Raw genomic sequence first — 17692 nt, forward strand, 5'->3', positions numbered from 1 at the left:
CTACCCTGAAATTTTTCGCACAGCAAGAATGCACCGTTTTGTAAGCCCTGGTCGCCAGTTTTGTAACAGCCTCGCCGATACTACTGTGAAGACCGAGTTGCCACTGCTGTTACGGTAGGCCGAGTTTGTGAGTTCGTGAAACGGCTTCTGGTGCAGTACACCGCTAAGACAGTTTCTCCCTATCACTATTACACAGCTATAGGCCAGTGTCAGGTAACAGGATAAGAGATCGAAGCGTCTACAACATTCCAACAAATTAGTAACGAAGTCACACAAATAAGTTAAAAAGGTTTACTTATCTTTGTGGCTTGTCGAATAATGAACAGTACATATAATATAACAAAAAAACAGCCCTCAACGGCTAGGCGTAAATAATCGCAGGTAAACTACACAGTACATAGCAAATGCAATTTACAACTGTCCCTTCACTTCTAAGAGGTCACTGAATGACGTTCCCCGTAGAAGTCAGCCCTATACGATGATCTATAACCAAATACGCGAAACTACTCTTCCATCTCCCGAGTAGGTTTTGTCCGTTGTCTTCCGGTCTTTAGCGGATTGTATTCGACCGGCAATGGGCCGAGGAGAAGTGGATATCTTCATCCTCAGCGACGCCCGTGGTGATGGTGGCGAGTCTCTATGGCACTGGCACCAACTCGCATCTTTTCGCCTGTGGTGCTTTTTCCCTGGCTGTATTTTGCTCCGACGACAGAGCACACCGAAAGGGAGTCACTGTCACTATTTTAGTTGCTAAGGCGAACTGCAACTATTTTTTTAAAAAAAATATATTACAGTTAGTCATTTTTGCCGCACGAAGAGCTTAAGTAGCTCTAACAGCGGCTTGTACAACCCTGGATATATGGGGTGAAAGGAATGGAAAGGAAACTGGATGGGAAAGAGATAAGATAGGAATAATGACTTTCAGCCGCATAGGGCGTTGAGACACTGCAACGGCGAGAGTTGAACATTTACGCGAGGCCTGAACTCGACCCGTATGCTCCGCTTTTCTAAAACGGTTGCCTTTACCGTGTTGGCCATCCGGGCAATCCATATTCCCTACTTCCTGCTAGCTGCACCGCATCGACCCCCGCCCATTAACCCCCTGCTCGCAGATTAGCATGTCCGGTTGACCTAGGCGGCTAGGGTAACCGTTCTAGAGAAGTGGGGCATCCGGGTTCGAGTCCCGGTGTCGTTGTGCTGTACAGCGCTACGTGTTGTAGCTGACTGGTTACGTTAACAAAACGGTACATGTATATTGTGTTCCTTCTACAGCTACCGAACTTGTAAGTAAGTAGTGATATTTCTTGTTCACCGTCTTCACAATCTTTGTGTATAGTTCCTGAAGTGTACGTTCCACTTCGTACCAGTAAATAATGTCCATGGATTCGACCAGGAAAAATAAATTGAGGTTCGCCTTTGACAAGAATACATGTGGAAGTTCACAACTGGCTACCTGCAAATTTTGGTATTTGTGGTGATGATGCAGAGATTATTCAAATGGATAATGAGAAACACTGTGTTTTTGCTAAATTGCACAGTTCTGTTACGTTTGATAGAATATTAGTGAATACCTAGGACAAATTTGAATTCCATCATCGTGATGATTCTGTCAGTATCGTTGATATTAGTAACACTAACGGCGAACTGAAAACTGTTAGGATGCTAAATCTTCCCCCAGAGCTAGATAATGACTTAATACAGGCACTTTATAATTACGAACAGGTGAAAAATATCGAATTCGGAAAGCGGTCGAGACACAAGGTCCAACAACGGGAATAGATCTGTGCGAATGTTTACTGCTTCCTACATCCCGACCCACATTCTTGTAGAAGGTTGAAAAGCACACAATATATGTGGACAAACTCCACCATGTCAAGTGTGCGATGAACCAATACATCTTCGAGAAAATTGCCTAGGGAGTTTGTTTATTCTACGAAATACTCTGCAACAGCACGAGACTGCAGGTACAAGAATTAATTCCTTCAAGTACTGAAACGGGCAACACCGAGAATACTCACGTGGAATCCACTGACCACTCTCCTAGTTTAAGTGAAAAGGAATTCCCATCCTTGAACAACAGACTAGCAACAAAACAACTGCACAAATATGCAGACAACGATCAAGAGGGTGTAACCGATACAAACCAGTCTGTGACTATTGTTCAGGAAAACAGCTACAGAGTCCATGAGATTTCAATTCAAGAACAAGAAAGCGAAACAGAGATGGAAAATGAGAGTCTTTCCTGTTCTCATCGAAATCGGATCAACAAGAAACGACCATTAGAAAAGGGTAATACGAGTTCCGAAGAAGACCCTAAAGAAAAATCGGCAAAACAACATGCCAGGACACAACACAGAAACAGCTGAGTGCAACGACATCAGCTGTGAGTGGAGCACGTAAATGGGAAAGTAAAGCAGAAGACTGTGTAGAAACAGCGGTCAGTGCCACCACATTATCTGCCAAGCACACAGCTATGTCAACAGAGGGAAGTATTAGCAATCAAAAGGCTATAAAATCTCAAGGTGTTGAGAAAGCACAGAGAATGAATGCGGTGCATATGACCTGTGATCTTCGCACGATGCCGCTGGCAACAGTCTACATACGCAGAGGTGTGTTGGTGCTTGTCAGAGTAAGGTGCAGCGAGTAAGTGTGCAGACGTTTTCAGATATTCTAATGGTTACTGTGTGTTGAAAATGGCTTAAACAACACATATTGATGACGTTATGAGGAGTAGAATATTAGGGCGACTGGAGGATGGTCAAACACTGCAGGTCGTAGCACGGGCCCTTCGTGTGCCACAAAGTGTAATCTCAAGATTATGGCAACGATACCAGCAGACAGGAAACGTGTCCAAGCGCTACAGTACGGGACGTCCACAGCGTACAACACCACAAGAAGACCGATACCTCACCATCAGTGCCCGCAGACGGTCACGAAGTACTGCAGGTACCTTACCGCAGCCACTGGAACATTTGTCGCCAGACACACAGTCTACAGACGACCGAACAGACACGGTTTATTCGCCCGGATACCTGCAAGGTGCATTCCACTGACCCCTGGTCGCGGGAGAGACCGTAAAGCCTGGTGTCAAGAACACAGTACATCGTCATTGGAACAATGGTCCCAGGTTATGTTCACGCACGAGTCCAGGTTTTCATCTCGCCGGGTTTTCATCTGGCGTGAACCAGGAACCAGATACCAACCCCTTAATGTTCTTGAAAGGGACCTATATGGAGATCATTGTTTGATGGTGTGGGGAGGGATTATGATTGGTGCACGTACACCCCTGCATGTCTTTGACCGAGGAACTGTAACACGTCAGGTGAATCGGGACGTCATTTTGCACTAGTATGTCCACCTTTTCAGGGGTGCAGTGGGTCCCACCTTCCTCCTGGTGGATGATAACGCACGGCCCCACCGAGCTGCCATCGTGGAGGAGTACCTTGAAACAGAAGATATCAGGCGAATGGAGTGGCCTGCTTGTTCTCCAGACCTAAACCCCATCGAGCACGTCTGGGATGCTCACGGTCGACGTATCGCTGCACGCCTTCAAACCCCTACGACACTTCAGGAGCTCCGACAGGCACTGGTGCAAGAATGGGAGGCTGTACCCCAGCAGCTCCTCGACCACCCGATACAGAGTATGCCAACACGTTGTGCGGCCTGTGTACGTGTGCATAGTGATGATATCCCATATTCATGTCGGGGTACATGCGCAGGAAACAGTGGCGCTTTGTAGCACATGTGTTTCGTGTCGGTTTGCTCAACTTATCAGAAATACCGTGGACTTACAGATCTGTGTCGTGTTTGTTCCCTATGTGCCTATGCTATTAGAGCCGGTTTTGTGTAGTGCCATGTTGTGTGGCACCACATTCTGCAGTTTTCCTTAATTTATGAGCATGAGTGTAGTAGCTCTAGTGATTAGCGTGTTCAAACAAATAGACAGACAAGACCGTTTTAAATCAAACTTTAAGTTGCAATATAGTTTATTTCGTGATCTGATTCTGATGAAACAAAGGCTATATGTTGTCCCAAGCTAAAATTAAGTTTGTTGTGAAAATTCCTTGGTTATCAGTCTCGTAGTTCTGGAGATTAACCAAACAGACAGACAGACAGACAGACACAACCGTTTCACAGTTCTGTTATTAGTAAACATGACAGAAATATCGGTAACGTAGAGGCGAGAGAAATAAAACAGAAGCTTGATTGGTTCAAATGGCTCTGACCACTATGGGACTTAACATCTATGGCATCAGTCCCCTAGAACTTAGAACTACTTAAACCTAACTAACCTAAGGACATCACACAACACCCAGTCATCACGAGGCAGAGAAAATCCCTGGCCCCGACGGGAATCTAACCCGGGCGCGGGAAGCGAGAACGCTACCCTACGACCACGAGCTGCGGACTAAACAGAAGCTTGAAAAGTAAGAGATGAATCAGGTCTGTTTTTATTTTATAACTGGGATCTGACTGACAGTGCAGAGTGCAGAGACGAATGATTTCGCCTACCATTTCCATTTGGTGCGGATGAGAATCGTGGGCAGGAGCTGTCTGACATGAAACTCCGAGTGCACGCGCCGTGCGGGTCTTGCATAACAAGTGAAGCCAGAAGAATGCCAAACCATCGAGGGAGGTCACTACACCCCGGTCGGCGCTCGCTTGACGTAGCTTACGGGCCACGGCGTTTGTTTGTCTCCTTTAAATGTTGCAACGAGAGCGTTACAGCTTGATGTGCACTGCTGCTGCACTTCTACAAATGTGCTGCTGGCGTAATTCAAAGAGAAAGACGTGTGGTTAGAGTTGCACTTCGTTTAAGTGTTAAAAAAAGAGAACAAAATTAGCGCTCAACGCCCATTCGACAGTGACATTATTACGAGCAGAGTAGAAAAATGCGGACGCAAGCCACCTGCGATATTGCCTCTTGCTTCATACACTGTCGGACGGGTACGCCTTCTCCTCCAATAATAACACGGCATATCTGTCAGTCGTTATTGCAGTTGATAATTGCAGAGATGCCGCGTTATTATAGGAAGAGAAGGCGTACCCGTCCGACAGTGTATAAAGCAATATATATATATATATATATATATATATATATATATATATATATATATATATATATATTAAAACCGTTATTATAGGAGGAGAAGGCGTAACCGTCCGACAGTGTATAAAGCAATAGACAATACTTCTATTAAAACCGAGAATTATGTACCGCACAAGTTGTCCTCCATGGTCCATCAGTTTTCTGTGGTGGAGTTCTGAACTTCACCCTAGGCAACAATGATACCAATCAACACGGTAATGGCTGGGTCACCGTTGCTCTAGTACGTGGACCTAAAGCCGATAAAGTTGCAGGTCTACAAAATTTTAACAGTCGTGAAGTCATCTCTTATCGGACATTTCAGATTGCAGAGGTCTACAATAGAGATATGGGTAAATCGTATTACCTGTCTTCGATGCCGTTGGTTCTTAGGACCAGGAATCACCGTAAAGTATATGAATCGGAATCTGTGTCAGTGTGGGTCAAAGGTGTTGATAATTATAAAAAAATAAATGTCGTGGGTGATCTCACTAATTATTATAGAAATTAAATAAAGTTCCCTTCCTTATCCTTAGTCCTTATCTACTAAAAAAACTACACATTGATCTTGCCAAAAGGCTACTTGAGCCCCGTCGTGCGTCCAATGCCTTAACAATTGCGCGACACCTCTCATCTTACTGTTCGAGCATGCTTAATATGACAGACATGCTAATTCTGCCAATGAGTTGAGCAAGTCGACATGATTCGTTACCAAACTACTAAAATGTAACTATAGAAAGTATTCTGTTGTATATGAACGGAACCTGCGTGGTAGCAAAAATGTATGTGCAATCTCATATCCAAAACTGAAAGTAGTCTCACACTCTGCAAAAAAAAAAAACAAAAGAAAAAAGAGCTTAGGGAGGCAGGAATCCTGCACCAACGCTCTAGGCAAGGTCCTAATGGGTGTGGTTTACCATTGCCGTTTTCCGACCCCTGTTATCAAGTTTCTGGTGAGTACGTGTGTCGTCTGGAGGAATGTCATGAGCGCTTGTGCAATGCAGTGTTGGGTTTGTGTTGTTGTGGACGAAAGGGAGAGAGAGGGTGAATCCCAGTGCCGGCACGTAACCTACTCCTCGCGAATATCAGCAAGAGAGCCGCCGAGGTAAGCATCCACATCCGACGGACGGATCACCATCTACACTGTCACACGCGCGCATTTCATGCCGAGATGTTTGGAATTTAATCCAGGACATTGGCACAAAGACGTGATTAGAAACTTTACTTCACCACCTCTCCTCTCTTTACCGGCCAAATACTGGTGGCGAAAATTTCATCCAACACTATGATTCGAAACAGTTTACCTCCGAATTGAATGTCACTGCATAGGATTCCCTCAGCGGCCTTCTCTGCTTGGAAAGCGGGTAAAACCTAGTACAAACTACGTATATTCTCTCAGTTAAGTGAAATGTAGATAGTAGATACCTATTAAAAAGTGGTATAATTAGTATGTTTGGTGATAACAGTATTAAGTTTTGTTTTATTACAAAATAATGCTTGGTTTCCTCCACCCATCCCGCTTCCACGAATTTGATATTAGTTGTACAGTCTCCCTGCACCTCTATCCCTCCCTCCCCCTTCCCCCTCCCTTCCCCCCACCAACAGTTTCAAAATGGTGAAAATGGCTCTGAGCACTATCGGATTTAACATCAGAGGTCATCAGTCCCCTAGAACTTAGAACTACTTAAACCTAACTAACCTAAGGACATCACAACATCCATGCCTGAGGCAGGATTTAAACCTGCGACCGTAGCGGTCGCGCGGTTCCAGACTGAAGCGCCTAGAAGCGCTCGGTCACAGCGGCCGGCCCGCCAACAGGTCACATAGCGTGTAAGCTTTCTTTTTCTTTTCTTTTTACAAAACAGTCTACCTTATTTCCACTATTCTATCAATAGAAATGTCACAAATTTTGCAGTAAATTGATTGTTTTCGTCGCACTAGAGTGAGTAGAACTTATCCTATTCCCTCTTCCACCCGCTATCTTATACGGCTAGTTCTCATAGGACTAGTTCTCACAATATCACAATCCCCCCCCCCTCTCCCTCTCTCTCTCTCTCTCTCTCTCTCCCTCTCTCTCTCGCTCTCTCTTGCTCGCTCTATCTCTTTCTCACACATACACACACACACACACACACACACACACACACACACACACACACACACAAAATGGAGGCAAGGAAAGACAGAAGATAATGCTTAACGTTCCGGCCACAACAAGGTTTGTAGTAGGATGGAGGAAAAACACGTCTGGGCCCTTTTCTAAAGAATCTTCTTGGAATCTGATGTTAGCGATTTAGGGAAATCACAGAAGACTGAAACTAATGCAAAGACGGGGGTCTGAATCGCCGTCCTCCAAAATGCTAGTCCATTGTTTTAACCATTGCGCCACCTCCATCGATTTCAACGGATGTTCCACCGATGTGAAGTGTTGACTGTACACTGATAGTGTCCGATTTGAACATTCCTTCTCATAGCCTTTCTTCCGTATATCTTACACAATGAGACAGAAACTGCCATGTCCGTGATTTCATTTTGCATCCACTCGCAAAACGATATAGTTACGAAACAAAGTCGCTCAAACTCTTCGCACTTAATACGATCCAGTAAACTTTCAGATGAGAAAGAATAATCAATATGTACTGGACACCAGACCGACACGTGATGGTCTGGAACATTGAATGTTGTTACCTAACCTAGCTACTTCAAAAGCCTGGTGCGATTAGGACTCTTCATTTCATTTTAATATAATAACGTATAGCAAACATCCATCACACACCAAAAGATATGTGACCACCACTTACGTTCGACATCAGTGTGCAATAATCCACTCACAGACGACCGATGGCAGCATCAGCAGTAGGGGGTATATGAAACGCGTTGAGGGAGGCGGAAAATAATGTAGTCTTTGTCGTAACGCGGAAACGGAGCGATTTATCTGACATTCAAAAGGGCATGCTCATAGGTTTTCGGGCCAAGGGTGGAGGCATTTCCTAAACGGCTATGTTTGTAAACTGTTCGGGTGCTAAACTCTAAACTCCTCCCGAATAGGCCATGAAGGCCCAAACGTACCGACCAGCCGCTGTGTCATCTTCATCCCACAGGCGTCACTGGATGCGGATATGGAGGGGCACATGGTCAGCACACCGCTCTGGCGGCCGTACATCAGTTTCCGAGACCGGAGCCGCTACTTTTCAATCAAGTAGCACCTCAGTTTGCCTCACAAGGGCTGAGTGCACCCCGCTTGCCAACAGCGCTCGGCAGACAAGATGGTCACCCATCCAAGGGCTAGCCCAGCCCGACAGCGTTTAAATTCGGTGATCTGACGGGAACCGGTGTTACCACTGCGGCAAGACCGTTGGCGATTAAAGTATACCGTACATGGCAAAATGGCGATTTCCAAAGGCGGCATCGAGGCAGCTGTGATAACAAGGGTAACGACAGCTGCGGACGAAAAGACGGGCAACTGTAGGGCAACTGACTTCCCAGATGAACCAAGGGGCTGCCAGCAGTCAATGACTATTCAGCGAACGCTGCTACTTAGGGGACTGCAGGATGTACCTGTTCCATGTACCCATGCTAATTCCTGTTCATCGGCGGCGAAGGCTGGCAGTCGCACGCCAGCACCGCAACTGCACGTCCACTGAGTGGCGACAGGTGGCCTTTTTAGATGACTCAAGTTTTATGCTCCATCGAACAGATGAACTCTCTGCACTAATCGTCTAAAGGTTCCAGGCTGGAGGAGTGAAGGTATTGGGCTGGGGAATATTTTCGTGAGTCATCCCGTCATTCTCGAAGACGCAATGAATGAGCACAAGTATGCATCTATCCTTGGAGATAGACCATCCCCACATGCAGTTTGTATTTTCCCCGCATGATGGCATCTACCAGCAGGACAATGCAACGCGTCACACAGCACGCTGTGTACTTACGCTACTAGCCATTAAAACTGCTACACCAAGAAGAAATGCAGATGATAAACGCGTATTCATTGGACAAATATATTATACTATAACTTACATGCGATTACATTTTCACGCAATTTGCGTGCATAGATCCTGAGAAATCAGTACCCAGAACAACCACCTCTGGCCGTAACAACGGCCTTGATACGCCTGGGCATTGAGTCAAACAGAGCTTGGATGGCGTGTACAGGTACAACTGCCCATGCAGCTTCAACACGATACCACAGTTCATCAAAAGTAATGACAACGTATTGTGACGAGCCAGTTGCTCGGCCACCATTCACCAAACGTTTTCAATTGGTGAGAGATCTGGAGAATGTCCTGGCCAGGGCAGTAGTCGAACATTTTCTGTATCCAGAAAGGCCCGTACAAGACCTGCAACATGCGGTCGTGCATTATCCTGCTGAAATGTAGGGTTTCGCAGGGATCGAATGAAGTGTAGAGCCACGGGTCGTAGCACATCTGAAATGTAACGTCAACTGTTCAAAGTGCCGTCAATGCGAACAAGATATGACCGAGACGTGTAACCAGCCCCCCATACCGTCACACCGGGTGATACGCCAGTATGGCGATGACGAATACACGCTTCCAATGTGCGTTCACCGCGACGTCGCCAAACACGGATGTGACCATCATGATGCTGCACATAGAACCTGGATTCATCCGAAAAAATGACGTTTTCCCATTTGTGCACCCAGGTTCGTCGTTGAGTGCACCATCACAGGCGCTCCTGTCTGTGATGCTGCGTCAAGGGTAACCGCAGCCGTGGTCTCCGAGCTGGTAGTCCATGCTGCTGCAAACGTCGCCCAACTGTTCGTGCAGATGGTTGTTGTCTTGCAAACGTCCCCATCTATTGACTCAGGGATCGAGACGTGGCTGCACTATCCGTTACAGCCATGCGGATAAGATGCCTGTCATCTCGACTGCTAGTGATACGAGGCCGTTGGGATCCAGCACGGCGTTCCGTATAATCCTCCTGAACCCACCGATTCCATACTCTGCTAACAGTCATTGGATCTCGATCAACGCGAGCAGCAATGTCGCGATACGATAAACCGCAATCGCGATAGGCTACAATCCGACCTTTATCAAAGTCGGAAACGTGATGGCACGCATTTCTCCTCCTTGCACGAGGCATCACAACAACGTTTCACCAGGCAACGCCGGTCAACTGCTGTTTGTGTATGAGAAATCGGTTGGAAACTTTCCTCATGTCAGTACGTTGTAGGTGTCGCCACCGGTGCCAACCTTGTGTGAATGCTCTGAAAAACTAATCATTTGCGTATCACAGCATCTTCTTCCTGTCGGTTAAATTTCGCGTCTGTAGCACGTCATATTCATGGTGTAGCAATTTCAATGGGCAGTAGTGTACTTGGGAAAGAGAAAAATGGCGAGTTTATCTTATTCCTCCGGCGATCAAAGTCCCCGGTTTTGAAACCAGTCGATAATTTGTGGGATCAACCGTGTAATCTAGCAGAGCTGTCATGGCACTGGAATCGACATGGTTCCATATCTCTGTCGGTACGTTCCAGAACCTCAATGACCCTCCAGTTGCACGTCTCGCCGCATCTGCGCTGCAAAACGTGACTGTTCAGGTTTTTGACAGGTTGTCAGATTTGTTCCACTGGACAGCGTATGAACTAAATTACATTAAAACTCCGTGTAGTTTGAATTTAACACGAAATTTGTTTTACATACTGCTATAAAAGCCAGCCACTCCAGTTCTTGACCTTCCCATCAACTCCTGAACTATAGTTTTCATCGACGACTCGTGTCGTAATATGTGCCCAATCATTCTGTCTCTTCAGCTCACTATGTCTTCATTATGTTTTTTTCTCTTTGACTGGCTTTATTTCTTAAAGCATCAAAGCATCTCATCTTCAAAAGCTTCCTGTCAAAAACATTTAGGACAGTTCTGATCGTTTCGTTTATGTCTTCCCCTTGTTCACGTTATATCCTAAACTGCTTACCTTTGAAATTTTCTGGTCTGAAGGTTCATATTTTTGGGTGTTGGAAATGTTACTTTTCTCTTGTACAACCACTGCCACTTCATTTTTGGTCCATCATACTGCATCTGCAGCAGCAATTCAAGCAGTAGTTTCTTCAGGAACAACTCTGTGCTATATGCCCTGTAGTATGCATTCCACTGACTCCAAACCACGGTCATTTGCAACTTCAGTGGTGTCAAGCGAGAGCTCATTGGAGAGCAGAGTGGAGGTCTGCTGCGTTTTCTGATGAAAGCTGGTTCTGCCTCAGTGCCAGTGATGGCTGCGGGTTGGTTAGAAGGAAGCCAAATGAGGGCCTTCAGCTATCCTGTCTGCATGGTACACACACTGGACCCACACCTGGAATAATTCTCTGGGGTGCAATTTTGTACGACAGTACGAGCACTCTCATGGCTATCCCACGCCCCCTGACTGCAAATTTGTGCATCAGTCAGATGATTCGACCTGTTGTGCTGCTATTCATGAACAGCAAACCAAGCGGTGTTTTCCAACAGTACAACGGCCGCTCACATACCGCTGTTGTAGCCCAACATGCTCTACAGAGTGTCGAAATGTTGCCTTGTCCTACTCGACTACCAGATATGCCTACAATCAACACGTATGGGACATCACTGGACAACTCCAGTGTCATCCACAAATAGCATTAACCATTCCTGCAATAACAGACCAAGTACAAGAGGCATGAAGCTCCATCCCATAATCTAACATGAGACACTTCTACAACACAACGCATACACATTTCGATGCTTGCATCCAATGTTCTGGCAGTTATACTAGTTATTAACGCACCAGCTTGTGGCATTTGCAATGGCTTATCTTACATTAATCTGTGGTCTTGAAACGTTAAACACTTTAATATGTCACGTAGAGAAATGTAATCTCAAAATTCATTACGCTACGTTAATTGTATTTTGATGTTGCGATTTTTTAATGTTAGTGTATTTACAACTATTTTATTGTTCCCCCTTTTATTATTGAATAACTGTTGATGACTGGTTAATTTTTCGATATTTATGTCATTTTTTATGATTTTTAATGCTGATTTAAATATAATCAGATATTGTTTTGATTTTTTCTTTTAGTTTGATTTTATTGAGTTCTTGTGTCTGTCCTTTAAAGATTACTGCTACAGGTTCAGTTTATTTATCTTCTTATCACTCTAATTTCTTTTATTTTCATGTTTCTATTAATAGTTACGTTATATTGCTTGTTGTGTAGATTAAGGCTATTGTCTTTTTATATTTTCTTTAAATCTACAATGGTTCCTATTTTACTTTTGATTTTAGGCTGGGGTTATGAATCTGAGTGTTCTCAGGCCGGTGCTTATTTAATTTCTTACACTTAAATTACAAGATAACGTTTGTTATTGGTTTTACTCAACATTTATTATTTTACTAATACTCTTTGTTTTCCTTTATTATTTCATTTTTGTTCCTATTATTTTAGTATTTATATATTTTTTTTAATTTTAGCGTTTTTGGTTATCATACCAATATTTATGTTGATCTTTGACTTTATAAGGCTCATGTAGAGCCTGCAGTTTCTGGTTTAATATTTCTTGCTGGTGTATAACTGAAATTAGGTAGATATGGCCGTTTTTCTCATTTAACTATTTTTAGCTTTAGGTTGACGAATCAGTGTTGTTAGAGTTATTTCATTATATACAGGGCGTAAATTTTAAGTTGACAAACCAGAATAACTCGAAAAATAAGCTTCAGACAAAAAAATGTGTAGAATCCAAAGTTGATTATTTTCGAGGGGGCATCTGCTTGTGCTAAATCTAGCCCGCCACCACAGCCCGCTGGAGGTGGGGCGGGAGGCAACTTTAAAATTTCAAATGGGAACCCCCATTTTTTATTGCAGAATCAGATTCTACATAAAAAAACTGCATATATTTTGTCTTGAGCATTGGTTTTGGTTCTTGGTAGTTGGTGCTGTAATTCAAGAAAATCCATGTTCTCATTTCTGCGTGGAAAATGGTTACAGATAAATAAAAAATACTTATTTACTTCGTAAATTTTGATTAGCTAAAAGGGTGGGGTTTGAGAGAGAGAAATTAGAGTTTTATAAATGTTGACCCAAATACTGTATTAAGTTTTTCTGCAGATTCGGATAAGTTTTGTTTGTCTCGTGGTCATGAGGAAACATAAGTTTAAATTATCAAACAAATCATCTGACTAGCTAATAAACTAACCAAACATCCTACCTACTAAAGAGTGAACTCAGTTTTTATTTATACGTAACCATTTTCCAGGCAAAAATGAGAACATGGATTTTCTTGAATTACAGCGCCTACTACCAAGAATCAAAACAAACGTTTAAGACAAAATATACGTACCTTATTATGTAGAATATGATTTTGCAATAAAAAAGAGGGTTCCCATTTGAAATTATAAAGTTGCCTCCCGCCCCACCCCCAGGGTGGTGGGCTAATTTTAGCACCAGCAGATACCCCCTGGAAAATAATCAACTTTGGATTCTATACTTTTTTCGTGTGAAGCTTATTTTTCGAGTTATTGTGGTTTGTCAGTATATATATATATATATATATATATATATATATGTATATATATATATATAGGTGTGTGTGTGTTTGCAATTGTCGTCCTTTGGCACTCAGTACTATGTCATCGGAAGCTTCTCTATCCATGACAAACAACTGCGATTTCAGAGCACACACTTGGAAGATGCTGGCTCACCACACTCAGCTATGGTCCTCGGCAGCACGATGATGGGCAGCACACCCAGCAGGTCTATGATGCTGAGCGTGGCCAAGAGCAGTGTGAGGCGGGCCCCCACACCGTCACTCGCTGCGGCAAACCGTGGCCGCAGCAGCGGCATGCGATCCGCCATGCCCTGCCCCCTGTGGAAGGACAATCACAAGTGGGTTCGGGCAGGCTCCAGCACCACTCCACAAACTATGTTATATCTCTCACTTAGGATGAGCCCTGTTGGAGCTCTGTTAAATGGTGTGAGTGCCAAAGAGCTCAGGGACTATATCGCAGTATGGCTCTTAGCTCTTCGAGGAGCTTTGATTACAGCGCAGAGCTGAGAGTGAACAGTATATTTATTTTGGAATCGAAGCGAAGGTAGTCCTAAGCTTCTTCATTTACACTGACGAGCCAAAACATTTTGACCACTGCCCACCACGAGTCTGAATGATATCTGGTGGCAGTGAGGCCAGATAACATGGTAAGGTAAGCGGGGAGAAGAATGGTAAGGAAGGATTAAGCGGAGAAATGATGAATGGTCGTTTATTCTACCATAGATTTGGTTCATAACTGGGCAACCACAGTGACTTTGACAAAGAGAAGACTGTTATAGCCCAGCTCCCAGTAACAATCATACCACTAATGGCGAATCTCGTCGGACATTATATGTCAGAGTCACGACCGTCAATGGTAAATGGTTGAAGGATGGTCAAACCATAAGTAGGAAATTACCTGCTGGGTGTCTCATCTCAGAACATACACGTCGGAGACTTGCCTTATCTGTAAAGCAGGTTATGTAGTGTTCTGTGGCAGATCTACATCTACATGACTACTCTGCAATTCACATTTAAGTGCTTGGTAGAGGGTTCATCGAACCACAATCATACTATCTCTCTACCATTCCACTCACGAACAGCGCGCGTGAAAAACGAACACCTAAACCTTTCTGTTCGAGCTCTGATTTCTCTTATTTTATTTTGATGATCATTCCTACCTATGTAGGTTGGGCTCAACAAAATATTTTCGCATTCGGAAGAGAAAGTTGGTGACTGAAATTTCGTAAATAGATCTCGCCGCGACGAAAAACCTCTTTGCTTTAATAACTTCCATCCCAACTCGCGTATCATATCTGCCACACTCTCTCCGCTATTACGTGATAATACAAAACGAGCTGGCCTTTTTTGCACCCTTTCGATGTCCTCCGTCAATCCCACCTGGTAAGGATCCCACACCGCGCAGCAATATTCTAACAGAGGACGAACGAGTGTAGTGTAAGCTGTCTCTTTAGTGGACTTGTTGCATCTTCTAAGTGTCCTGCCAATGGAACGCAACCTTTGGCTCGCCTTCCCTACAATATTATCCATGTGGTCTTTCCAACTGAAGTTGTCCGTAATTTTAACACCCAGGTACTTAGTTGAATTGACAGCCTTGAGAATTGTACTATTTATCGAGTAATCGAATTCCAACGGATTTCTTTTGAAACTCATGTGGATCACCTCACACTTTTCGTTAATTAGCGTCAACTGCCACCTGCCACACCATACAGCAATCGTTTCTAAATCGCTTTGCAACTGATACTGGTCTTCGGATGAAAGAATACAATTCTGGTGTAGGCACGTTTCAGAGGTCACTGTAAAGCACATATTGTTGAACATTGGACTCCACAGAAGCCAACCTCTGTGTCTTCCTCCTCAACTGCGAGTGCAGTAGGCATCGGATCATCGGGACTGGACTATGTTGCCTCGTTGGATGAATCACATGCTGTCGTTCTGGCAAACAGGTTGCTCTAAACGTGCACTGGGTCATGGACGCAGAGTGGTGGAGGTAGTATTCTGCTGTTTGGCTCATGTAGTAGGCCTTCCATGTGAGTAGTATAGCAATGCTGGTATGAACCAAGATAATAATCTTATCTCCAAGTCACTGATGAGAACATCTTGCCTCAGGTTACACACTGTGGCTACCTACATTCAAAGTTAGCCTCCACTCCCCTTCCATTGGGTCATCCAAAGGAATCTCCACCTTACCCTCATACCTTAGGCAGTTCTGCACTCCTATTCATATTATTTTCCATAGTTATTTACTGGTCTTTTAGTACTGTCACATTGGGAATTCACTGGCAATTGTTCAAAGTCATCCAAGAGAATCCCCACCTTACCCACACACCTTACACAATTCTACACTCCTATTCATACTATTTTCCAAAGTTATTTGTGGTCTTATAGTACTGTCACAAAATAATAATTTTAAAACTTTTATTTGTATAAATATCGTAACTGTAATTATGTATCATTCTACCTGGAAGTGCTGTCTGGCTAAAAACGGGGTTGCCCAAGCGTTCGCACTAGTTTTGAAAGCAGGACGGTTGGAGAGCTTCATTCCTATTGGTCCAGACAGAAAGGTGGGGTGTGCTTGGCGCTTATCTGCACAACTGTTCACATACATTATGTGATGAAAAGTATACGGACACGTGGCTGAAAAAGACTTACAAGTTTGTGGCGCCCTCCATCTGTAATGCTGGAATTCAATATGGTGTTGGCCCACGCTTAGCCTTGATGACAGCTTCCACTCTTGCAAGCATACGTTCAATCAGGTACTGGAAGGTTTCTTGGGGAATGACGCCCATTCGTCATGGAGCGCTGCACTAAGGAGAGGTATCGATGTCGGTCAGTGAGGCCTGGCACGAAGACGACGTTCCAAAATATCCCAAAGGTGTTCTATAGGATTCAGGTGATGACTCCGTGCATGCCAGTCCATCACGGGGATGTTATTACTGTGTAACCGCCACAGGCCGTGCATTATGAACAGGTGCTCGATCGTGCTGAAGATGCAATTACCATCCCTGAATTGCTCTTCAGCAGTGGGAAGGAAGAAGGTGCTTAAAACATCAATGTACGCCTGTGCTGTGATAATCCCACGCGAAACAACAAGGGGTGCTAGCCCCCTCCATGAAAAGCATGACCACACCATAATACCACACGCTGGCAGATGAAGTTCACCGGGCATTCGCCATACCCACACCCTGCCATCGGATCGCCACACTGTGTACCGTGATTCGTCACTCCACACGACGTTTTTTCACTGTTCAATCATCCAGTGTTTACGCTCATTACACTAAGCGAGGCATCGTTTGGCATTTACCAGCGTGATGTGTGGCTTATGAGCAGCCGCTCCGGCCTAACTGTCAAAGTACTTCCAGAGGATCCTGATGCAGTTTGGAATTCCTATGTGATGGTCTGGATAGATGTCTGCCTATTACACACTACAACCCTCTTCAACTGTCGACGGTCTTTGTCAGTCAACAGACGAGGTCAGCCTGTGCACTTTTGTGCTGTACATGTCCCTTCACGTTTCCACTTCACTATCACATCAGAAACAGGGGACCTAGGGATGTTTAGGAGTGTGGAAATCTCACGTAGAGACATACGATACAAGTGACACCCAATCACCTGACTACGTTCGAAGTACGTGAGTTCCATGAAGCGCCCCATTCTGCCCTCTCACGTTGTCTAATGACTACTGAGGTCACTGATATGGAGTACTTGGCAGTAGGTGGCAGCGCAATGCACCTAATATGAATAACGTATATTTTTGGGGATGTACAATACTTTTGATCACATAGTGTATTTCCGCTGACAAGTCATGTCCGGTTTGCTGTTGATGTGGTCCTTCCTGAGTTCTCGATTACATCATTAATTTTTCTGCCAGGGCAGCAAGACTGGAGACAGTTACACATATATTGGTTAAATAACACAAATTTCTTGGCAGTTGATGCGTTGCTAACTAGCATAGTGTTCAACGTCGCAGTCGGACTATAAGCCCCCTATGCATCAGTATTCAAAGAGTGGTGTTCCCGAAAGGCACCTTACTTTTTGTTGGTAGTAGGTGGAGATATTGCTCACCTCTCCAGTTCCATGTTTTGTAGCGCTG

The 17692-nt window shown here is 44.4% G+C and overlaps 1 protein-coding gene across 1 annotated transcript in view; it reads right to left on the reverse strand.

Moving 5' to 3' along the window:
- The window catches only part of LOC124711817 (amino acid transporter AVT1B), a 217907-nt gene that overhangs the window by 97760 nt on the left and 102455 nt on the right, over nucleotides 1–17692 (reverse strand). Inside the window, exon 2 of the mRNA XM_047242044.1 lies at nucleotides 13754–13917. Within this exon, the coding sequence (XP_047098000.1) occupies nucleotides 13754–13907 (154 nt within the window). The 5' untranslated portion in view covers nucleotides 13908–13917. The remainder of the gene's footprint in view (nucleotides 1–13753; nucleotides 13918–17692) is intronic.

Source organism: Schistocerca piceifrons, chromosome 8 (assembly GCF_021461385.2).
Source record: "Schistocerca piceifrons isolate TAMUIC-IGC-003096 chromosome 8, iqSchPice1.1, whole genome shotgun sequence".
In the NCBI taxonomy this organism is placed as follows: Eukaryota; Metazoa; Arthropoda; class Insecta; order Orthoptera; family Acrididae; genus Schistocerca; species Schistocerca piceifrons.